At 40.9% G+C, this 21,662-nt stretch overlaps 2 protein-coding genes across 7 annotated transcripts in view; both read right to left on the bottom strand.

The window, feature by feature from the left end:
- Positions 1–967: 967 nt before the first annotated feature.
- traf1 (TNF receptor-associated factor 1) lies at positions 968–9,784 on the bottom strand. Of its 4 annotated transcripts, XM_020052252.3 has the most exons (11): positions 9,008–9,784; positions 8,648–8,732; positions 6,403–6,501; positions 5,685–5,846; positions 4,491–4,550; positions 4,309–4,377; positions 3,755–4,207; positions 2,216–2,399; positions 1,980–1,995; positions 1,847–1,888; positions 1,495–1,621 (listed from the first exon to the last, which is right to left on the bottom strand). In XM_020052252.3, exons 1-11 carry the CDS (start codon positions 9,211–9,213, stop codon positions 1,579–1,581), a joined length of 1,419 nt encoding a protein of 472 aa, XP_019907811.1. In that variant the 5' UTR covers positions 9,214–9,784; the 3' UTR covers positions 1,495–1,578. The 4 variants fall into 4 exon arrangements, with proteins under 4 accessions (XP_010875448.1, XP_010875447.1, XP_010875449.1 ...); XM_010877146.4 differs by having other exon boundaries at positions 968–1,621; positions 1,847–1,995; positions 9,017–9,777; XM_010877145.4 differs by having other exon boundaries at positions 968–1,621; positions 1,847–1,995; positions 9,008–9,776.
- A 10,948-nt stretch (positions 9,785–20,732) lies between these two features.
- LOC105014656 (fibrinogen C domain containing 1) overlaps positions 20,733–21,662 on the bottom strand; it is an 89,114-nt gene continuing 88,184 nt past the window's right edge. For all 3 annotated transcript variants that reach the window (XM_013136944.3, XM_010877143.3, XM_010877144.3), the window contains one exon: positions 20,733–21,659. In XM_013136944.3, the coding sequence (XP_012992398.1) occupies positions 21,397–21,659 (263 nt within the window). In that variant the 3' untranslated portion in view covers positions 20,733–21,396. The remainder of the gene's footprint in view (positions 21,660–21,662) is intronic.

Genomic DNA, 21,662 nt, shown 5'->3' with positions numbered 1-21,662 from the left:
CCATCATTAAAAGTGACTCTGATTAATCGCAAATAAAGTTCAGCTGTTCTTGTAGGATTATCCTGACATTTACTTAGTTGCATCTCAGAGCAAAAGCCATGCTCCGCAGAGAGCTTCCAAAGCATCAGAGGGATCTCATTGTTGAAAGATATCAGTCAGAAGAAGGGTACAAAATAATTTCTTACAAAGAAAACATCCAAGCCCGGCTGAAGTTTGCGAAAACAGACATCAAGTCCCCCAAAAGTACGTGGGAAAATGTGTTATGGTCTGATAAAACCAAAGATAAAGCCATAATTCCAAAAGGTATGTTTGGCACTAAAACAACACTGCACATCACCCAAAAAACACCATACCCACAGTGAAGCATGGTGGTGGCAGCATCATGATTTGGGACTGTTTTTCTTCAGCTGGAACCGGGGCCTTAGTCAGGGTGGAGGGGATTATGAACAGTTCCAAATATCAGACAATTTTGGCACAGAACCTTCAGGCGTCGGTTAGAAAGCTGAAGATGAAGTTCACCTTTCAGCATGACAACGACCCAAAGCACACATCCAAATCCACAAAAGCATTGCTTCACCAGAAGAACATTAACGTTTTGGAATGGCCCAGCCAGAGCCCAGACCTGAATCCAATTGAACATCTATGGGGTGATCTGAAGAGGGCTGTGCACAGATGTCCTTGCAATCTGATGGATTTGGAGCGCTTTTGCAAAGAAGAGTGGGCAAATATTGCTACGTCAAGATGTGCCATGCTATTAGACTCCTACCCAAAAAGACTGAGTGCTGTAATAAAATCAAAAGGTGCTTCAACAAAGTATTAGTTTAAGGGTGTGCACATTTATGCAACCAGGTTATTGTGAGTTTTTTTGTTTTTTGATTTTTTCAGTTTGTTTTTCAATTGAATTGTTCACGTTATAGGTCACATTAAAGGTGGAAAACATTCTGACATGATTTATCTTTGTCACATTCTTTTACATCACAAGAACCTGGCATTTTAACAGGGTGTGCAGACTTTTTATATCCACTGTACATGAGAATAGTAAATAAGTAGCGTATAGAAACAGGTTTTTTCAAATTATTACCTGAAAATGCTTGGGGCCCTGACTTACCATAACAACATTGCACTTTGTAGCAAAACAATCATTGGTCCGTTGTATTATCATTTATATTAATTTCACTCAGAAATTCAATCATTTTAACAGTATTATATCATATCAAAACCATTTTGGGTTTCTGAAATGATTACTGAAAATAATCTATGAAATAACATTTCAAAAGACTATCGAGAACTATTAACCTTGGAAGTGATTTTAACATAATCTAATAACCAACATTTGGCAGGTTAGCATAATTGCTCTTATTTTTTGGTCTCACTCATCTATGTGATATTATTAAGGCATGGCTCAGGATGAAGTGTCAACAACACACTTGATGAAAATGGTGTTGTCTTTACAGTATGCATGCTTGGGCGAATTAAGTTTACTAAGGGGAAAGAAAAGCGGACAACCACTGGCCACATTCATATCTGAAACAGGCCGTTGGAAGGATGAAGACGTTAGGTCAGGTCTGAAGGCGTCAATCACATGTTCTCTGTGATTCTGATCAAGTAGGAAGAAGGTGACCTGCAGAGGTAATTAGGCTAATTAGACATTACCACATCTAACAGTGAATTTACAAGATGGCTGACTTCAACTTCATAAATAAAAGGGAATGAGATGACAATCAGATCAACAGTGACTCACAGGCTTTTATTCTAGGGACATTATTTAGTCAACTAACATTTTAAATTAAAAACATCACACCATGCAAAAATCTATGTATGCTGTATGTTACAGAGAGAACCTTACCTTGTGCTTAAATGGCCATGAGAGAAGGGAATCATACTCTCCCTTCATGATCACAAAGAAAAGAGAAATATGAGTGCCTTTTCCCAAACCATCACCATTCAGGTACAGCCTCATGCACACCTTGAATCCATACCTGGATGTGTAGAATGCTACGAAAAAGCAAAAGAAACAAACAAGCCCATAAACCTGTGCCCATGATTCCATAGACCGAAATAATATCTTAGGAAAATCTCTGTCCTATGCCTAGAATGTTGCAACAAATCAACTCCCTAAAAACAAGTTTGTTCAAATGTTTATGCACAGATCAGGCTACACCGTTGTTCGCCACAGACTCCTTTGTTTTTGTTGGTGCTGAACAAAGTACTGTACCTGGTGAGTACAGATTTGGTCTGTTCCCATGGCCTGAGATGGCCTCTTTCATTTTGGAGTTGAGGTCCGAGAGCCTCCAGATAAAGGTGCCGTCATAAGAGACCTCCAGGTGTGCAGTCAGGCTTTGTTTGAGGGAGTTGATGACTGTATCTTTCCTGGTCAGTCTTTCCTCTTGCTCTGCCACCTAGAGCTCAACAATACATTAGATTAAATGCCACTTCATTCATACAAGACGAACCACCAGAAGGTAAAGGTATGCAAGAACACATTCACAGTGGTGAGCCTCAACACAGGGCCCCAATGGGTGTGTGCTCAGTTAAGACATTTATCTTGGATCTTAGAAGTCCCTCACATGTTTTTAGAGTGCCCACAATAAGAGCATCCTGTCAGGCGTATCACCATTTGGTGATGAAGTAACCACAGTGTGAGCAACCATCTGGGTCTTCAGAGGGTTTTTAGATAAGCCAAATGCACCATTGTGTGTAAGATGCCCAACCTACAGAACACTACACAGGCCAAAGGATTGTCTATCATGAACCGTCCTTTAGGATTCTTCAGTTTCATTTTGGAGGACATTCCTATGAAACTATACTAAACTGTAAGGGAAGTCTGTTCAAAATCTTATAGAATTTGTTCCAATCAAAATCATATAAGAAAAGCCCAGAAAGAATACTACAGGTTTGGTTCCTACTGTATATTAAAGAAATTCAATATAAAAACTCAATAACAATCCTAAAGGGTTACTACAAACAGTGCCATAAATCATCACGGACTGTAGCAACGTGCAGCACAGGCTGTTCTCTTTGTGTCTATCTAGGAGTTCTACCCACACAATCACATCCACAAAGCTCATACACACACCTCAGTGACTCTAACAAACACACACAGACATGTACTCACACACGCATACGCACACGCACACACCTACACACACTGCACACTCATGAACTCACTCAACCTCACACCAAATCAGTTTGACATCCGGTGCAAGAATTCATGAAAAATTTTATAATCTTCTGTATCAACCTCAGACTGCTGTATGTCTTGTAACAACACATGCATCCAGTTTCTACAATGTACATACTGTGTCTCTAACCAATTATTTCTTATTCTCTAGTTTTCTGTTTTCCTGTTCAGTATCTAGTTCACTTTATATATCTCTTATATTATGGAACTTTTACAGCAGTACTGTTAGGAACTAGAAATGCATTTCTAGAAACCCATTTTACTAAACCCTGCCATTACAACTACATCTGTATGCGATCAATAAACTTGTACTTAAAGTTAATGTTCAAAGTTAATGTTCAGCCACACCAGCATTTTGTTTTGGTCTGTGTCTTCAAGAGTAATGGTTGATACTTCTATGTATTTAGCTTATTTCTTAATAGGATAGTTGATGCCTCCACTCCTTTTCCAGAAATATTTGTTTTCTATTTTTAAGAAGAACTATTCAAATTCACTTTGGATTCAAAGCCTGCCCTGAAATGAATCAGCATTAGGTCATCATATCACTGTTTTTTCAATGACAATATACTGTACCTTTATTTCTAAGTGATGAATCAAGTATTGACTGCTTTGGTTCTCCCTCTCTAAAGCCTCAACACCCAGCTGGGTCTTCTCCACTTCCCTGTTCAAGACGGAAATTATGTTTTCCGATATCTGGACCCTCTGCTGCAGTGTGTCTATCTGCCGCTCCAGGTCCAGGAGGATGGTCTGCTGGTCTTCGCACAGCAGGCTGTGGGCTGCCGAGCACTCCCCTCCGTCTGTCTCCAGCAAGCCCCGCTCCCCCTCTGACAGCCCCATGTCCCCGTGGAGTCTGAGGCCAGACAGAGTCTCCCTGACCTGGGGCAGCTGCTCATCCGTGGCCATGTTCTCCTTACACGAGGCAGGCGCCGGCAGGTCACTGCTGCCAGTTCTGGCGGCCTGTAGCAGCAGCTGAAGGTGGCTGACATGGCTGCTGTTCTCATGCACTCTGACCTTTTCCATGATCCCCTAAGAGACGTGGGGTTCAAACGCAGAAACATAAATAACTGTACCAGAAATGCCGAATAATATGTTACAGTCTTTGAATTTGAATTGTATTAATTGATTACCTTAAATGTGCAACCAACTTCAGAGAAAACACAAGACTCTTTCCTTTTGGAACCTGGAAGCTGATACTTCTGTTGAATCAAGACAATTACTGTAATTCTATTACCTGCATTGCAGTAACAACCATCAGCTATACAACAAATACAATTGGATTTGAAAACTACTACATTAACAACAAACATACCTTTTGTTTCTTATCAGATTTTGTCACCTTTTTCTCTTGAAGACTCTGACATGAGTGTTTCTGCAAAACAGAACCATAAAGGCAGAAGATTATTGTTGTCCTAGAACCAACAACAGTGACAGGTAGACTAGCTGCTTTAGGAGGGTTTGTCTTAAAACCAGAAGACATTGTGTGCAACTGATGACTAAAGTATTTTTATTTGATCAAGTTTATCATGTTTACTGCTAACACATTCTCATTTACACAAGCAACCTGAGGAAAAGTTAATGGGTGAAGAGAAAGGAAAGGCCAGATTGGACAGTGGCCATGACACCTGGGTTAACCAGCCTCACTAAAGATCAGTGCCTTGGGAGACGTCACCCTACACAGGGCAATGTCCCCTTCACTGCCCTGGGGAAATGGGCTTTGATATTTAGACCTGAGTAAAGAAAGTCCTCCTACTGGCCTTTCTACACAACTTCCAGCAGCATTTGGTCTGCCATCGAGGGCCTGACCAGGACCAACCCTGTTCAGCTAATACCGTTTATTAAGTATGAAGCACAGTATTACAATTTAACAATTGTAGTGTAATATCTGTAGTTAATACACATATACATATAAACATGTATGTATGTCAATTCGCACGCTTTTTACCAGAGTACAGTCGTGAGTGCGACATTGTTACATATGTGTGGCCCCAGATGTTCCCTCCACCGACATTAGAGATGTCCTTCTCATATTTTAATTTTTGCTTAAATGTGGCTTTCCACTGCTTTTCCCTGCCTTCCGATGTTCTCACAGCTCCAGATTCTCCCCAAAACAGTGGTGAAATGGAATATGGGGCAGCAATAAACACTACAGACCACATGTGGCTTCCACTGCTCTGCGGGAACCCCTCCAAAGTCACATTGACCCCACCCCCAACCAAGGATTCACACTGTACTGAATACGTTTGTCAGAAACGGAGCCTCAGCTATTTATTTGCATAAGTCCAGGCCTTAGAATGCACTGCATTGTTATTGAGTACATCCAAAAACTATGGAGCTCTTTACCAGTTTATTTAACAATTTTGCAGGACAACAAAACACTTCACTGCTTGGCTGAGCATTTGCGAATGTCAGCGAGACCTGCCAGTAGCCAGACACACAACTCAGAAAAGGTGGTCAGTTTGACAGTAACTGAATGCAAGGCTGTAAGGGAATTATTTTGTCTCACCTGTTGCTCTGACAGACTCATTAAGCGGCTGCATGCAGGGCATGCTGACATGTTGTTTGGACAGGCGTTCTCCAGGTGACACGCCAAGGCCTTTCGCAGCACCATCTGGCCGCAGCCAATGTTGCAGGGAATCAGGGCGTACTCACACTGTCCCTGGTGCTCCTGAAAGAGGAGTTGAGACAATTAAAAAATCACAACAAAGCAATCAATAATCAACCCGATGAAAGCTCAGCATCTCAGGAAATCAACATTTGGAAGATGAACACCCTCGACCGCAATAAAATCAATATGAGCCATCAGGGGCTTTTCATGAAAGTGAACCAGATCATACAAAATAGGACTGCGGTTTTTATGATTAGAAACAATGTATTTTTTCAAAGAATGTTTCAAAGTCAACAATTGAACAAAAGGCTATGCAATTAAATACAAGAAACAAATGTATAAATGTACATCTAAAATGTCTAATAAAGTACTGTCCTTACTGTAATTGCATCAGGATCAAAATAACTTCCATAATGTTAAGCTTGCAAATTTCTAACATATTTTATGAATTAGATCTGCTTGATATTATATGGATATTTTATTTGCAGTACATTACATATTAAGGCCATTACATATTATGCAAAGTACCCACACAAATCAATTGGCAAGTGGGAACTGCTTTCAAAACTAGGGATGAATTTATAAATCTAAAAAAGGGATATAAATGTGTTAGTACCTCAAATTCCTTGAGAATACTCCTCCAGGAGCAACCTTGGTTAGCACAATGTACTTTCAACTCCAAAATCTCCTTATTGATGGCTGCATCATTGAATAACTGAAGTAAGACAGGAGAATTTATCAACTTTCTGAACTTCAATTGCTAATTCATTAATTATTTGTTAAAATCCCTTCAGCCCACAGAGAAAAACATTTTTGCATAATAAAGATTGGCAGTACTTCTACATTGCACACTGAAGGATTCTTCTGTGCAAACTGGTTTGAATGACAAAGTTCACTAACTGTTATTGATGTTGTTGAAACAGTGTGAAGACGAACTTCTAAGTGCTGCTGTCTGAATCTCAACAGCTGAGTTTCAAAAGCAGTAAAGACCCAAAGCATTTCTACGACTTTAATTATCATCATAATAAAAATTAAAAGCAACAAAAGCTGCTTAAAACTGACAATCAACAATGCACCTACAAAGGAAGAGACGAAGACAATCCAGCATTTGCTTTTAAAGTCTAGACAAATTATGATGAGTGCTAAATATATGGTTAAAAAGTAAAGCTACTGTAATTATTGTGCTTGCTAAGTAGTAAATGGGACTCAGTTGCCTGATAAAAAAAATAGAAGCCATTCGTCATGAAAATATACTTTTCAAAATGTCCCATAGTATTGTTATCAGAGAGTGTACCCCTAGGGGGCCTATGGGGACCAACCACAGTCTTTTCGGGCTAGATAAGTAATCTGGCAGTAACAATGTAGTGAGAATTAACCATCACAGGTACAGTTAGGTCCGGAAATAATTCAGACACAGGTTTTGTTATTTTGCTGGGCTGTGAGCACAGGTCCCACTAGAGGACGTCAGGCCCTCGTGCCCCCCTCATGGACCCTGTTTCTGACACTTTGGTCATTGTGTTGGACTCTGGCAGTGCTCCTCCTGTTCCTCCTCACACCAAGGATCAGATACTAGTCCTGCTGCTGGGTTGATGCCCTTCTACGGCCCAGTCCAGCTCTCCTCGTGTAACGGCCCGTGTCTAGCTCTTGATAGTGTACTGGGAGACACAGCAAGCATTCTTGCTTGCGATGGCACATATGGATGTGCCATCCTGGAGGAGCTGGACGACCTGTGAAACCTGAAAGGGCTGCAGGTACCGCCTCATGCTACCAGTAGTGACAAAGACACTAGCAAAACGCTACACTATAGAACAATCAGTCAGGAACGATAAGGAGAGAGCAATTGTCTGTGGCCACCACCTGCAAAACCATTCCCTTGTTTAGTTACCGGTGGACATAACATTTTACATCTTTGTGAACTCCACTGCCATTCTTATTAAATCATTCCATTCCACTACTCCAGCAATGTATTCTCATAAGATATTCTTTCTTAAAGGTAAAAGATTGTATTTTAATATCAGAACATTTTGAAGATGTGAACTGTACTTCTAAGCCTTTAGTTTCCAAAATGTCTCCACTCATCTGCTGGCTTTGGTGCGGCACACTTTTGACACCATTGTCTGATAGTGGAGGAAGACATACTTGCTACAGAGACACATCTTTATCAGTGATGCTGTGCTGAAATGTTGTGCTTGGCTCAACCACTCTGTTGAACAGGTGGTTGAATGCAGCACATGGAAATGAGTCACACTCAGCCTAAAATGCCCATGTCGTTTAAGAATGCTCAAAAAACCAGGTGAATTCTGAGGCTGTACATTGAATATATATATATATATATATATATATATATATATATATATATATATATATATATATATATATATATGTAGTTTTTCCTTCTTATGTAGGAGCAATATCCTACCAAATTTCGTTCCATTTACATAGCACCTTGGTGTCTGTATCATGCATAATGGTCCATAAAAGAAAAGGGAAAATAAGCATCACATTTCTCTGTAAAGATTCAGAGACATGGGGAATTTTCAAATATATGTTAAACTTTTTATTCAACTCATCCCACGCTGTGTCTTGCACAAGAAATTCCATTTGTTAATAAGGCTGTCATTTACAATTAGATTGAAAAGGTGACTGTAACACACTGGTACGTTTGACCAGAATTATGAAAGGATTGTGTCAGGGTTCGAAGGTAACATGTCAGTATTCAAAGATCATGTTCCAACTGCGTAATAAAAATGTGTGTTTTTTAAATCTGTTTTTTCAAGGTCATCCAGGCCTGCCATATCATTCCACCCTACCCACTTGTGCCATCAAATACTGTATACAATGTGCATAAATACTATACATACATTGTCTGATGTCAGTATGCTTGTTTCACTCTCTGAGCTGGGATCCTCCTCTTTGCACTTCTTGCAAACAAGTTTATTGTTGTTCCTAAACAAAAACAGTGAACACATGGGCAGTGGATTAGGTTCATGGTACACATCATAAATATAGATTGACATATACTTTTAATTCCTTAGCCTTTAAAAAAATATACTGGGAAGGTGAACAAAAAACCATACATTTAGGGTTGTATTACATACAACAACTTTCAAGATTGTGGAGGGTATATGAGGCAATTGCTATATTTGGTTATTTCTGAAAATGCCAATAATAATAATAATAATAAAAACAATAATAATAGTACTATTAATAATAAGCCTTACCTCACTAACCAATTGACACAAGCAAGGCAGTAGCGATGGCCACACAATGTCTGACGTGCTTCATTTAGGACGTTATTACAGTTACTGCACAGATACTTTTGCTGGGGCACATCATCACAAATACTTTGAGGAAATCCAGAAGGATACTCATTTTCCCCGGGTGCAGACGAATCTCCGTGGTCCGCGGGCTTTAAGCAAGACTCCATTTACAATTCTCCAAGTTGTGCTTAGGAATGATGTGCCACTGTTCTGTCCGGCTACATGATCTGTCCGTCCATTAAATATCGTCCACCCATGTGTATTTCTTGAAAAACACTATGGGTTTCCCCCTTGTGGGGGAACTCGGAAACATTTTAAAATCCCGTGTGTGGTGGTGAGAAATATAAAATGTACTTTACGGTGAGTAAGCAGTCAACTTTAAGTATAGGGTGCAAATATTTCCAGAAGCCGCTATGGTACTTAGAACTTTCTCTTTCTCATTCTCTCTCTCAAACACACACGCACACGCACTCAGACACACACACACGCACACACACACACACACACACGAACATCCCCTCAGAACTTGTGAGGTGTTCGTTCGACTCCCCTACCGTCACATCCGCCATATAGGAAAGTCCCCGTGCCATCATTTCCACACTTCCTGCCCTGCCTGTTATCTGTCACTGTGCATAAACCTAATGGCAACAGCTCCGGTTCACATGACAGGTGGAACCGCTGTTGCTTTTTCTATCACTATTTCTTTTGTCACAGGATACAGAAGTACAGCACTCAAAAAGTATTACAGTAGGCCACTCCTGAAGCATGTGAACTTGAATGCCTTTTTCAGGATTGTTAAAAACGCACAACTCATGAAATGAGATGAGCAACAGTGTCATGGTAACAGCAAAACGTCTGGGGAAGTGCAGTAAACATCCAGAATATGAACACATCCGAAATATCCCAGACGAGAAAAACCATATGCATGTTTTTTGCTTGTAGGCAACACAGACAAACAGGGGTTTGTGTGAGACTAGGTTGACTCGAATCTCACAATGCCTCACAGCCTACTATCCCCATCAAAACGTCCTCCCAGGACCATTTTGGAATCAATAAAAATTACATTTATTACATTACATTTTATTACATTTTGGTCAATACATTTCAGTTTAGGCAACATGCAGACAGACTGGTGGATAATAGCCAGGCTTATGTACAAATAGGGAATATTAACTCAATCTGAAATAATGTGCTTGATGTCCTCTTAATTACTTATATTTATTTATTTTATTTTATCACTTATTGCAAGAGAAGGGTTCAATGAGGCCTGCCTTTCAGCCGCGTGGCAAGGGAGAGGAAAATTCTTAAATCTTAACTGCATTAGGTTTATGAATAGGGTTGAGACTCTAGCCCTGTCTCAAATTTCCTACTCTTCATCTGAGCTTAGTTTTGTCACCCTCCCCTGGACAACTACATCACTGCAGTCTGTAGAGTGAAATCACAGTTAAACTGCCAGCAGGCTGTGATTAGAAGGCTTGCTGGGAGGCTGAGAGTATGTCAGATCAAAATGAGAGAGTTCTCATTGGATTCATATTGAGGACACGGTTCTAAACACACAGATCTATGATAAATTAGACATACAGTCTTCTTGTTAAAAAAAGGAACAGATGTTCCATTTTTTTTATTTTTTATGTTTATGTTAAATAATGGAACAGGTGAAATATAGTGTATAGTGTTATGGCAAATAATTATAGACACTGCCTATTATTAGCCAAATTAAACGCAATTGAATGATAATTTTTAAATAATCATAAAACTTACTTCAGTAATATTTAAAGTAGCTGAATGTGTAGAATGTATTCTTCATTTGGATGTAGAAGGTGAATCACCGCAACAAAATGTTACATTCAACCCAACCCACACTATCACCAGGTTCCTATTCATGCTACTTTCACTTTTAGTTGACCAGCTATAAAAACATAGTGATTTGCACGATTCCCTACACTGTTCAGTTCTTTTAACAATGTAGAGTATTAGCAATTATAGAAATTCAATTTGTTGAAATTCAATCTGATTTACTTGCTATTGCTGCTTCAGAAGATCATCTCTTTTAGTGATGCCACTGATAGAAAGGAAGAGTGTAGCTCTTCATTTGGTATGTTTCTAGAAACATTAGAAACATTGTAATTGAGGCTTTAACTAGAGGAAATTACACCAAAAGGGAAAGTGTCTACGTCTACATTGTACAAGACAATGTTTTGAACCTTTTCCAATAATAGTTTTCACACCTTGATTAAGGTGTTACAAAACCTTTTAAAACCTCAAAGCTCAGTTGCCACTAGTCTTGGTGTTATAAAGCATGTAACTGAAGTGGCAAAGGGTCACATCTTCCCCAAATATATGATATGATCCTACCTGAAACTAAGGATTTCTGAAGTGTGATGAAATACACTTACATACAGTGAGGGAAAACATTTTATTTGATCCCCTGCTGATTTTGTACGTTTTCCCACTGACAAAGAAATGATCAGTCTATAATTGTAATGGTAAGTTTATTTGAACAGTGAGAGACAGGCAGATCTTCTCCAAGTCATTAAGGTTTTGAGACTGGTGTTTGGCAACTCGAACCTTCAGCTCCCTCCACACATTTTCTATGGGATTAATGTATGGAGACTGGCTAGGCCACTCCAGGACCTTAATGTGCTTCTTCTTGAGCCACTCCTTTGTTGCCTTTGGCTGTGTGTTTTGGGTCATTGTCATGCTGGAATACCCATCCACGACCTATTTTCAATGCCCTGGCTGAGGGAAGGAGGTTCTCACCCAAGATTTGACGGTACATGGCCCCGTCCATCGTCCCTTTGATGCGATGAAGTTGTCCTGTCCCCTTAGCAGAAAAATACCCCCAAAGCATAATGTTTCCACCTCCATGTTGGGGATGGGGATGGTGTTGTTGGTGTCATAGGCAGCATTTCTCCTCCTCCAAGCACAGCGAGTTGAGTTGATGCCAATGAGCAACACTTTCAGCCAGTTCTCCTCTGAATCATTCAGATGTTCATTGGCAAACTTCAGACGGGCCTGTACATGTGCTTTCTTGAGCAGGGGGACCTTGCGGGCGCTGCAGGATTTCAGTCCTTCACTGAGTAGTGTGTTACTAATTGTTTTCTTGGTGACTATGGTCCCAGCTGCATTGAGATCATTGACAAGATCCTCCCATGTAGTTCTGGGCTGATTTCTCACCGTTCTCATGATCATTGTAACTCCACGAGGTGAGATCTTGCATGGAGCCCCAGACCGAGGTAGATTGACAGTTCTTTTGTGTTTCTACCATTTGCGAATAATTGCACATAATTGCAACTGTTGTCACCTTCTCACCAAGCTGCTTGGCGATGGTTTTGTAGCCCATTCCAGCCTTGTGTAGGTTTACAATCTTATCCCTGACATCCTTGGACAGCTCTTTGGTCTTGGCCATGGTGGAGAGTTTCTGACTGATTGATTGCATCTGTGGAAAGGGGTCTTTCATACAAGTAAAAAACTGAGATTAGAGTGTGCTCCTAATCTCAGCTCGTTACCTGTATGAAAGGCACCTCGGAGACAGAAATCTTTCAGATTGAGAGGTGCTTCAAATACTTATTTCACTCATTAAAATGCAAATCAATGTATAACATTTTTGACATGCGTCTCTCACTGTTCAAATAAACCTACCATTAAAATTATAGACTGATAATTTCTTTGTCAGTGGGCAAACGTACAAAATCAGCAGGGGATCAAATACTTTTTTCCCTCACTGCACACACAGCAAGCATTCAATCCTTGTTGTTCTGGTAATGATAAGTTTAACCATAGTAACAAAATGTACTTTTGCAATACTGTCATCTGTGTTAAATCTGAGCTTGTAGACGGTGAACAGCAACACTGCCTCCTTGGGTAATGATGATTATGGCTCAACACAGTGCTAGCTTTTTAATCCAGAATACTCCCAATTTCCTCTAGGTACAAATTGCACAATAGCTCTGTGCAGTTGAAATGTAACCGTCAAGTATTTTACAAAATGTGTCCTTTGCTGCTATAATGGTGGGATAATAAAGGAATGTAAGTAGCCCATATCTGGGGTACCTCAGTTACTTAATTCAATTCAATCTAATATAAAAACGGTAGGCCCTATCTGGGTAACCAGGGTGTCTCCTGAATGCTGAGAGTCTTGCCTTTTCAGCGGTGCCTTAAAATCTTTGGTGTGACTCACTTCCATAGAAATCTACCATGTTGTGATTACACATTACCTATTATATAATAAATTGGGGCTATTGTGGGTATTCCTCTGAATCATTAAAATAAAAGATCAGGGTTTTGTTTCACCAGGGCCCCATATTTTACAGTGGATACACCCCGTTCCCAGAAAAACAAAAACAAGACCCAAACCAGAGTTATGATCATGTTCTTTCAATGTGTTGAAGTTTTGTCATATTTTATTTGTTTTTTGGAGGGAAGAGGGGAGCTTAACTGGCCTACATGCAACGCTTTAACTGACAGTCAGTACAGTTAAGTTGTGTTGGGAGGACAGTTACGGCTGAAATCGTGTAAGTCCATTCACACTGAATGGGTTTAAAGTGCTTGGCTCGACAAGAACCAAAATGAGTTTGTTTGCTTTTGCAAGACCACTCTAGATATTTAAAATACTAATTCTATTCATTATTGATTGAAACCACAATAATAAGCAACAATAAACATTTTGGGAAAAAAACTTGAAACATACCACATTAATATACATAGATGAACGATAGATATATAGTGGCTCTCAAATGTATGCACCCCACAACATGAAAACAATAAGGATTTAATTAGGTGTTTTTTCTACCGATCAACACAAAAAAGTCCATTATGTCAAAGTGAAAAATAAACTCTACAAATTGTTTAATGTTGTTTAATGTTTAGTTATTGAATTAGAGGGCCAGGAAAATGTAGTCTCTGGTATTGCTTGGAAAGCACACCATTGATGGTTACACAAGCTTGTAACAATGATTCAGAAAGGGAGGGAGATGATTCAGAAACGGAGTGATTCAAACAATGATTCAGAGAGGTGGGGAGATTCAGAAAGGGAGTTATTCAAATAATGATTCAGAAAGGTGGGGAGAGCTCTTCTTCAGGGCACCTTGACCTTGATCTCTGACATTCATACGTCCTCTTGGTTTAGGATATTGCTTTTATTCTGTCAACTTAGTACACATCATGCAATCCTTATTATTTAATAAGAAACAGTTAGGTGCAAAAAACTAAATCTGCACTGCATTAAATATTCAAACACTAGTCAACATGCCAAGGTCAGAGTCCTTAACTTTAAGAGTCCCTTAAACTGTGTGAGTTATTATTACCAAAAACATACAGTATTTCTGGTGAAAATGCAGTTTTTTATGTATAGCAAATGTTTACAATATTTTCTAACTAGACAACATCATGGCAGCTGATGCTCTTCTAATTTTTAACTATTCTTTATTATCAGGGACATACAGTATAAAGACACACAATCCCTTAAGCGCATCAATTCAATTACCAGATTATGCAACCTGGTCCTCCTCCAGCTTGGGCTGGCTTCCCGCACTTGGAAAGATCACACAAGGCATAGATGGGTCGATTAGTTATAAAAAAAAATAAATGATACAGAAACCACTTCGACGCACCCAGGGATACTCATTAAGAAAATGTATGTAATTAAAGTTGTGAACAACAATTTAAGTTGTTCACAATTTAAGGATTTAACAACCATAGCCATGGAAACAGCACGATCGGGAGATTTGGTTTAGACTGAACACCTCCACAGGCACAGCACTGTAATTGTCATTACAGTATAATGACTGTGCATGCCTGCCCGCTCAAATTTCCTTTCACTAAACAAACCATGTACAGTATGTCCCACTTCTGGGGTCAAAGCAAAATAAAAATGCAATGAAATGGAATGGGGAAGCACATTGTGCATTTTTTGGGGAAAACAATGACAACAGCGGAAGTTGGTCTTCCTAACTGGACGGTTCCCGTTGAAGGACTTCTACAATTTCATGCCTTAGCAACTCCCACCTAGAGGTTCTAGAGGAGAAACCTGTTTTCAGGGGACACTTTTTGTCATGTTATAACAGCCCATGTTGGATGAGGCATGTTTTCTGTGGCCTCACTACTCCAAATGTTTGGATAATCCAGAAATGTCAGATGAGTTTACTGAATTGATTCTCCTCCAGAATCCTCCCTCATGCTGTGGCCCTTAGTAACTGGCAATATGGTCAACAAACGCCAGCAGTACCATCAAGACACCTCCGGTTAAATGTTATTTAAAATACTTAACTTCAGTGACCAACTCCCAAAACACTCTCCATCTCCCTACATCTAGATTGATGTATGTATTATCCAGATTGAATTGTAAATTTTTAAAGGTGCCAAACCAACTTGTCAATTCATGAATAGGATATACTCTTACCGCTGATATTCCTTCACACCATATGTCTACAACTTTGCTTATTCCAATAACAGCACCTTTACAGCACATTCTGGGTTCTTGTGTAAATGTAGTTAGTGAATTAATTTTTTTTTATTCACAGCGTTTATTTAATGGGAATTACATATTAGTTTCACCATTTAGAAATGCCAAACTTTTTTTTATGCCCAATGGCTCTATTTAAGGACACCAAAATAATGTCCTAATTGGTTTAATGTCCTATTAAACTAATCTGCCATGCCCGCATTTTTCAGCCATCATCAGTTGCAATGTCCAAAGTGTGTGGAGATGACATGGTGTGTTGATCTTTGTCTTATGTTTCCAATTAATTTTTCCAAAAACAACTGCCCCTTTACACCTTACTTTATGGCCCCTGTAATTCTTCTAGAAAAGTATTTTGTGCATGTCGCTAGTTATCACATCCACATCTACTTCCTGGAGAGTGATCTGTCAGACAGGTTTTTTCTTCGTTGTTGTGATCATTCATCCGTTATATTTCTAGGCCTAACAGGCCATATGTGATGGCCTGTGCCTTCCAACCTTTCATTTCTTAATTTTAAGTGTGGTATGTTTGATTGCCCATGTTCTTAGCTATTGGTTATAATGGCTAACACCTCTTTGGTGTATTTGGTGTATAGCTATTACACAACATCTCATTGGTTCTCATAACTGACTCCAATAGATGACTCCAAAGGCAAAATTAGACATTAACATCACTCATATGCCGACACAAATGTAGGCAGTATGTATAAAAATGATAGGGGGACACAGCCACAGGATCTAGGGTTGTGGGGGGCACAGCCACAGGATCTAGGGTTGTGGGGGGTGGGGGGACAGCCACGGGATGTAGAGATGCAGGGGGGGGGGGCACAGCCACGGGATGTAGGGGTGCGGGGGGGGCACAGCCACAGGATCTAGGGTTGTGGGGGGTGGGGGGACAGCCACGGGATGTAGAGATGCAGGGGGGGGGGCACAGCCACGGGATGTAGGGGTGCGGGGGGGGGGGCACAGCCACGGGATGTAGAGGGGACACAGCCACAGGATCTAGGGTTGTGGGGGGGGGGGCACAGCCATGGTATGTAGAGGTGCAGGGGGGGGGGGCACAGCCACGGGATGTAGAGGTACAGGGGGGGGGGCACAGCCACGGGATGGAGATGTGCAGGGGGGGGGCACAGCCACGGGATGGAGAGGTGCAGGGGGGGGGGGCACAGCCACGGGATGTAGAGATGCAGGGAGGGGGGGGGCACAGCCATGGGATGTAAAGGTGCAGGGGGGGGGGCACAGCCACGGGATGGAGAGGTGCAGGGGGGGGGCACAGCCACGGGATGTAGAGGTGCAGGGGGGGGGGGCAGCCACAGGATGTAGAGGTGCAGGGGGGGGGCACAGCCATGGGATGTAGCCTCCTCCTGAGATGCAGAAACTCACTTTTAGCTTTCATCTGCTGCCACGTCCGTTTGAAACTGCTGATTACCGCCCCTTCCCGTGCTCAGCGACCACCAGCACTTCCTGATCAAAACATCTGCCCCCGGCTCTGTGGGGGGAAATCATCCAATTCAGAAAATGTAGTCTAGAGTAACGTGGCTACAATTGCAAGAAAGCAAGAAAGCACGATGCAAAATAATACTCACTTATAAACGTCCTGAATATGTTTGAGACCTGCTAGGTCCGTTTGAGATATAAAACAGAAATTACAGCAAAACATTGTTCTGCCGACAAATATCACTGCTTGCCCATAATGGCCTGGAATGGATGGTTGTATTCAACACAAGAATATCATTTGGTTTTCACCGCCATGGATGCTCCCCAGCTCTGTCAGTGATATCAAAACAATACCTTGGTTCCTGGGTTGGGCCGTGACGTCTTTTCCTGTACAGCAGATTCCATATTTCGAGCGTCATTTCAATGGGTTTCACAAAACTGAAATAACATAAACATAAAATGTAAATACAGTTTTCTATCAACTAAAAACTGTCACTGTGCTGTTAGGCGAAAAACACGCACAAGCATCGCTTTGGCCAGACTTCTGACCAGGAAGGCAGACAAACCCACGGACAACGTTGTTTTCCTAGTAGCTCAAATGACGCTCTCTGTCAAATTAATGTTTTTGCTGGTGATTTTCGAATTTTTTCAATGCCAATGAGAAATGTTTCAGTTGATTCCCAACAACACATTTTTTTCCAGATTTTGTTTATGCATGGAGCAGGCCCCGACTTCCCAAGTCACTGGTAATTCCACTCCAATACACACTGAGCGAGACATCGTCATTAGACCACAGTAGCCGCAGGGAGTATCTGTCAGGAATGTTTCCTGAGAGATATCTGGTATCTAATGTGTTATATTGCATTCTTACTTTGCGGCTCCCAGTGAGAAGCATCTAAAATAGTAACACTATAATACATAACACACAAAGCACACAGTATTTCCAAAAATGCAATTAGGGGATAAACACAAATGTTTTCTGAATGATCCTTTCTGATTATTTAAACAGGAAATGTCGATTAGCTATTTGCACTAGCAAGACTCACCAGAACTAATCTCTTGGCAGCATATGCCAGATGCGTGCACACATTTTTACTTTACTCATCATTGAGTGAGTAAGTGCCACTGGAAACTTAAGCACAAAAAGGTTCTCCTCCAGTCTGGCTGGGCATGATATTATACAATGTGTCTCCTTTTCTAATAGCCTGGATGGTTATATTCCAGACAAGGCCATTTGCATTGACCTCATCAAGATTCTGATCATGCATATAGACATGTCAGTTTTTGTGGAATTGCATGAATTTACCAAGATCCTCCAGATGTTTTACCGCTAGTTGACGTTTAGCTGCTCAAACATTAAACTCACCGCCGGACTTGGAGAGTCGGTCCTCATTTGTCAAAATTGTTGTATGCAAATGGTCTGTGGGTCTAACAAAAGGTCTAACAAAAGGTCTAAAAAGAGCCCCATATGAATAATAACAGGGTATCTTGTTCACATTTATCTTGTGGTAAATGATACAATGTGATTGCAAACATTTTTATATAAATATATCTGGGTATTTCTGCTGTGTTTATCCCTTCACTATCCCTTAGGCCAGCTACATAACAATTTCTGCCTACGCTCCTGAAATAAATAAATACACAATTACAGTGAATGAACAATGACGGCAACATAATTAAGGATGGATAGGGGACCTCACTGAATTCCCATGAAATAGATAACTACCATCCAGTGCTGTCTCCAGACCCACATGGTGAGCATCAATGTGCCTCAGCTACTTTAACCGCACTTTGTCCCTATGACTTTTATTGTGGTGCCTCAAATGTGTTGTGTTGCAGATCAAGACGATACCTGACGATTCCAGCTGCCAGTCCGCTGACCATTCCTCCCCCCCGGACGGTCCCCGTCCTTCATCTGGTCGTGCTTCTGACCTGGATTATGTTTTATGGACTCTGGACACAGTCCGCATGCATTTTTTTAATTGCTACAATATGTTATGCTCACCAGGCACTGCCAGGAGAGGACTGGTCACCCCTCAGGGCATAGTTCCTCTCTGGGCTTCTTCCTACATTTCGGCCCCTTTTTGGGGCATTTTACTTTATTTATTTTACTTTGGCCGCCCATTTGGAAATCAATATTTGGTATTCATTTGATATTTGGAGTAAAATACGGTGTCTTCCCTACACGCACATCAATGAAGATGAGCTAACAACACATCAAAACAACTGATGTTGAGTTTGAAGTCAAGAAAGCACATCAGTCAATTGACTTCTCAGTGACTCACAGTTTCTCAACAGACAACATGGTGAACATAAAATAAGCTAGTACCTCCTGTGTGAAATGAATCCACCACCAACTGGACGTCTACACAGATCCAAGCCTCTGATTATAATTGGCACCCAGCTGTTTCAGTCCTCTCACCTATTCTATCCATTTTCTCTACTTCCATGTTAACAGGTCCCAGAAAAATGTCACTCAAAGCCACAGTAAGGGGGCATCATTGTCTTCTGAAAACGCCACAAGTGAAGGCTACTGTTTGTGAAGGATTCGGCTTAAATCCCCTGTCCCAGTGATAGCCTTTTCCCTATGGTTTTTCCAATGTTGTCTTCACTATGTCCTCTCCGAAACCTCCTTTTGAAAAAGATCAAAGGTAACATAGGGGCGGAGTAGATGCTAGGTAAATGTGCCTTTGATATTTGTTATTTTACCAGATAAGTTGACTAAGACCGAATTGTAATTTTCAGCAACAAACTAGGAGCATTTAAAACTGCCTGCATTCCTCTGGGACAGAATGATCAATGCATCCACCTTGCCAGCTCAGGGATTTGATCTAACAACCTTTTGTTTACAGGTCAGATGCTCTAACTGATAAGCTACAGCATCGGCGGAGGGTGACACTTTCTTAACAACACCACTTATTTGTTTCTGGATCATGAAGGAGGGAGGAGGACAGGTTTTCTGCCCAACCGCAACCTCGTCTCCTGCCATTGTGCACAGGTCATATAAGCATGGGAGATCAAATATTCAAGTGTGGCTTTAACGGTAGTGACCATAGAATTATATCGGTGACCTATTTAGCAAATATTTGTCCTCACTGAATTTAGTGGTTTAGGTTTTTCCAGTGTTTTCCACGCTGACCTGTTGCTGCAGCGTGAGTTTGATTCAGGCGTACGTCCATTTCAGCCTGTGTCATTCCCACTTTCTCTCTGGTATTTTATAAAAGACCACTAGTTAGACAGCATAGTGTGGATTGTTTCCGATAGCTTCTTCCCACGACTCAGTGTCTTGTTTCCATCTTAGCAAAAACAACAACACTTTACAAAATGGGTCAACGTAACTTATATCTGTAATTAATGTTGAAGTTTTGCACGGGTCTTGGTTGCAAAATTTTCACTACAGAGTTCAGTGCTTAAAGAGAGGTATTTGTGATTTGATAATGTGTATTAACTTTCCATTACATTTCTATGTCTGCCACTTCATTTCGAAATGAGAGAGAAGCCAACACCCAGTGCAACAGTAAAATGAACTGTTCCTTCAATATTAAACTACTGCGCATTTCTTTATCACAATCAACACATTTTAATCAAGCAGCAACTGTCTGTACTTCCCCTGCGTGTTCAGTCAATATGCAGGAACTCAACAGAGGTACCAAAAACATGGGGAGGAAGTTATTGTAGTAAATGATTTGTGGGCAGATAAAGTATTATTTTTCTCAGAGCTTTGAGAGCACCACTGCAACACACTTGTCTGGGAACAAGATTAAGACAAAAATGTCAATCTCCCAAAACCTTTGTCATGAATGTGTTTTACTGGGGCACACAAATGACACATCATCACAATATGCTATATGTCTACAGGTCAATCAGGAGCTAGGGTGCAACCAGAAGCTCAAGTAACTGACAGAGAGTTCAAATCTGCGTCTCCTTTGTTCCAAAAGACAGTGTTAGCCCACTGAGGTAAAGCTTAAGCATTCGCTCTGGGAACTATCACAAAACTACCTGTGTAACACTTAAAACTCAGGATGCTGTCAGATGCAAAGTTAACAGTACCACAAGGACAACCAAAATAATCTAAGAAATATAAATAATTAAATTCAATTAGTTCAAGGGAAATACATAAATCCTAACATTTCATACTTAAAAATTCTACAGCTTTTCTTCCAAATGCACAACAACACCGTAGTTCTGACACTGCCTGTATTACTTTGTGATGGAGTTCTTATAAATATGATATCAGACCAGCAAGAGGTTGCAAAATGTCACAGAACCTCAGAGGCTTCAACACAACACCACAGGATGGTCAACCTTTCAAGGGCATAAGAATGTTTTTGGACAAGGGTTACAGTACGGGTGGAGCTGGGGTCAGAGTCCTTATTCTAATTCTCGGCAGGCAGTGTCCTCAACAACGCCAAGTCTATAGGTCTATGGGTTCTCATAGGGCCCCCCTCCTCCCTCATTTGTTCTCCTCTCTCGTGGCTCTGATTTTCATCTCAACAAATTTGAGAGAGTACTGCCAGCCCGTCCAGGAGGACCATTCGATGCCGTCAGCGTAGGAGGTGTGCTGCCCACGGAGGTACTGTCCGTTCAGGTTGGAGGTGTGGCAGTTACGGTACCACCAGGCGCCGTGGTAGAAGGAGGCGCAGTTGTTCTCAGAGTGATCGTTGTCCTGGTCCTTGGTGGTGAACTTCATCCCGTTGTGTTTGAGCATTGAATCACCTT

The sequence above is a fragment of the Esox lucius genome, chromosome 13 (assembly GCF_011004845.1).
Source record: "Esox lucius isolate fEsoLuc1 chromosome 13, fEsoLuc1.pri, whole genome shotgun sequence".
Lineage (NCBI taxonomy): Eukaryota > Metazoa > Chordata > Actinopteri > Esociformes > Esocidae > Esox > Esox lucius.
This window is presented reverse-complemented; position numbering and strand designations above follow the sequence as displayed.

Excerpts from the sequence above, each read along its gene's own strand:
- traf1 (XM_010877145.4), bottom strand. The coding sequence starts at position 9,213 with ATGGAGTCTTGCTTAAAGCCCGCGGACCACGGAGATTCGTCTGCACCC. Across the intron at positions 4,208-4,308 it reads AAGTTGGTTGCACATTTAAG|GGGATCATGGAAAAGGTCAG; the intron begins GTAATCAATTAA and ends CACGTCTCTTAG. Across the intron at positions 1,622-1,846 it reads CATGGCCATTTAAGCACAAG|GTCACCTTCTTCCTACTTGA; the intron begins GTAAGGTTCTCT and ends TTACCTCTGCAG.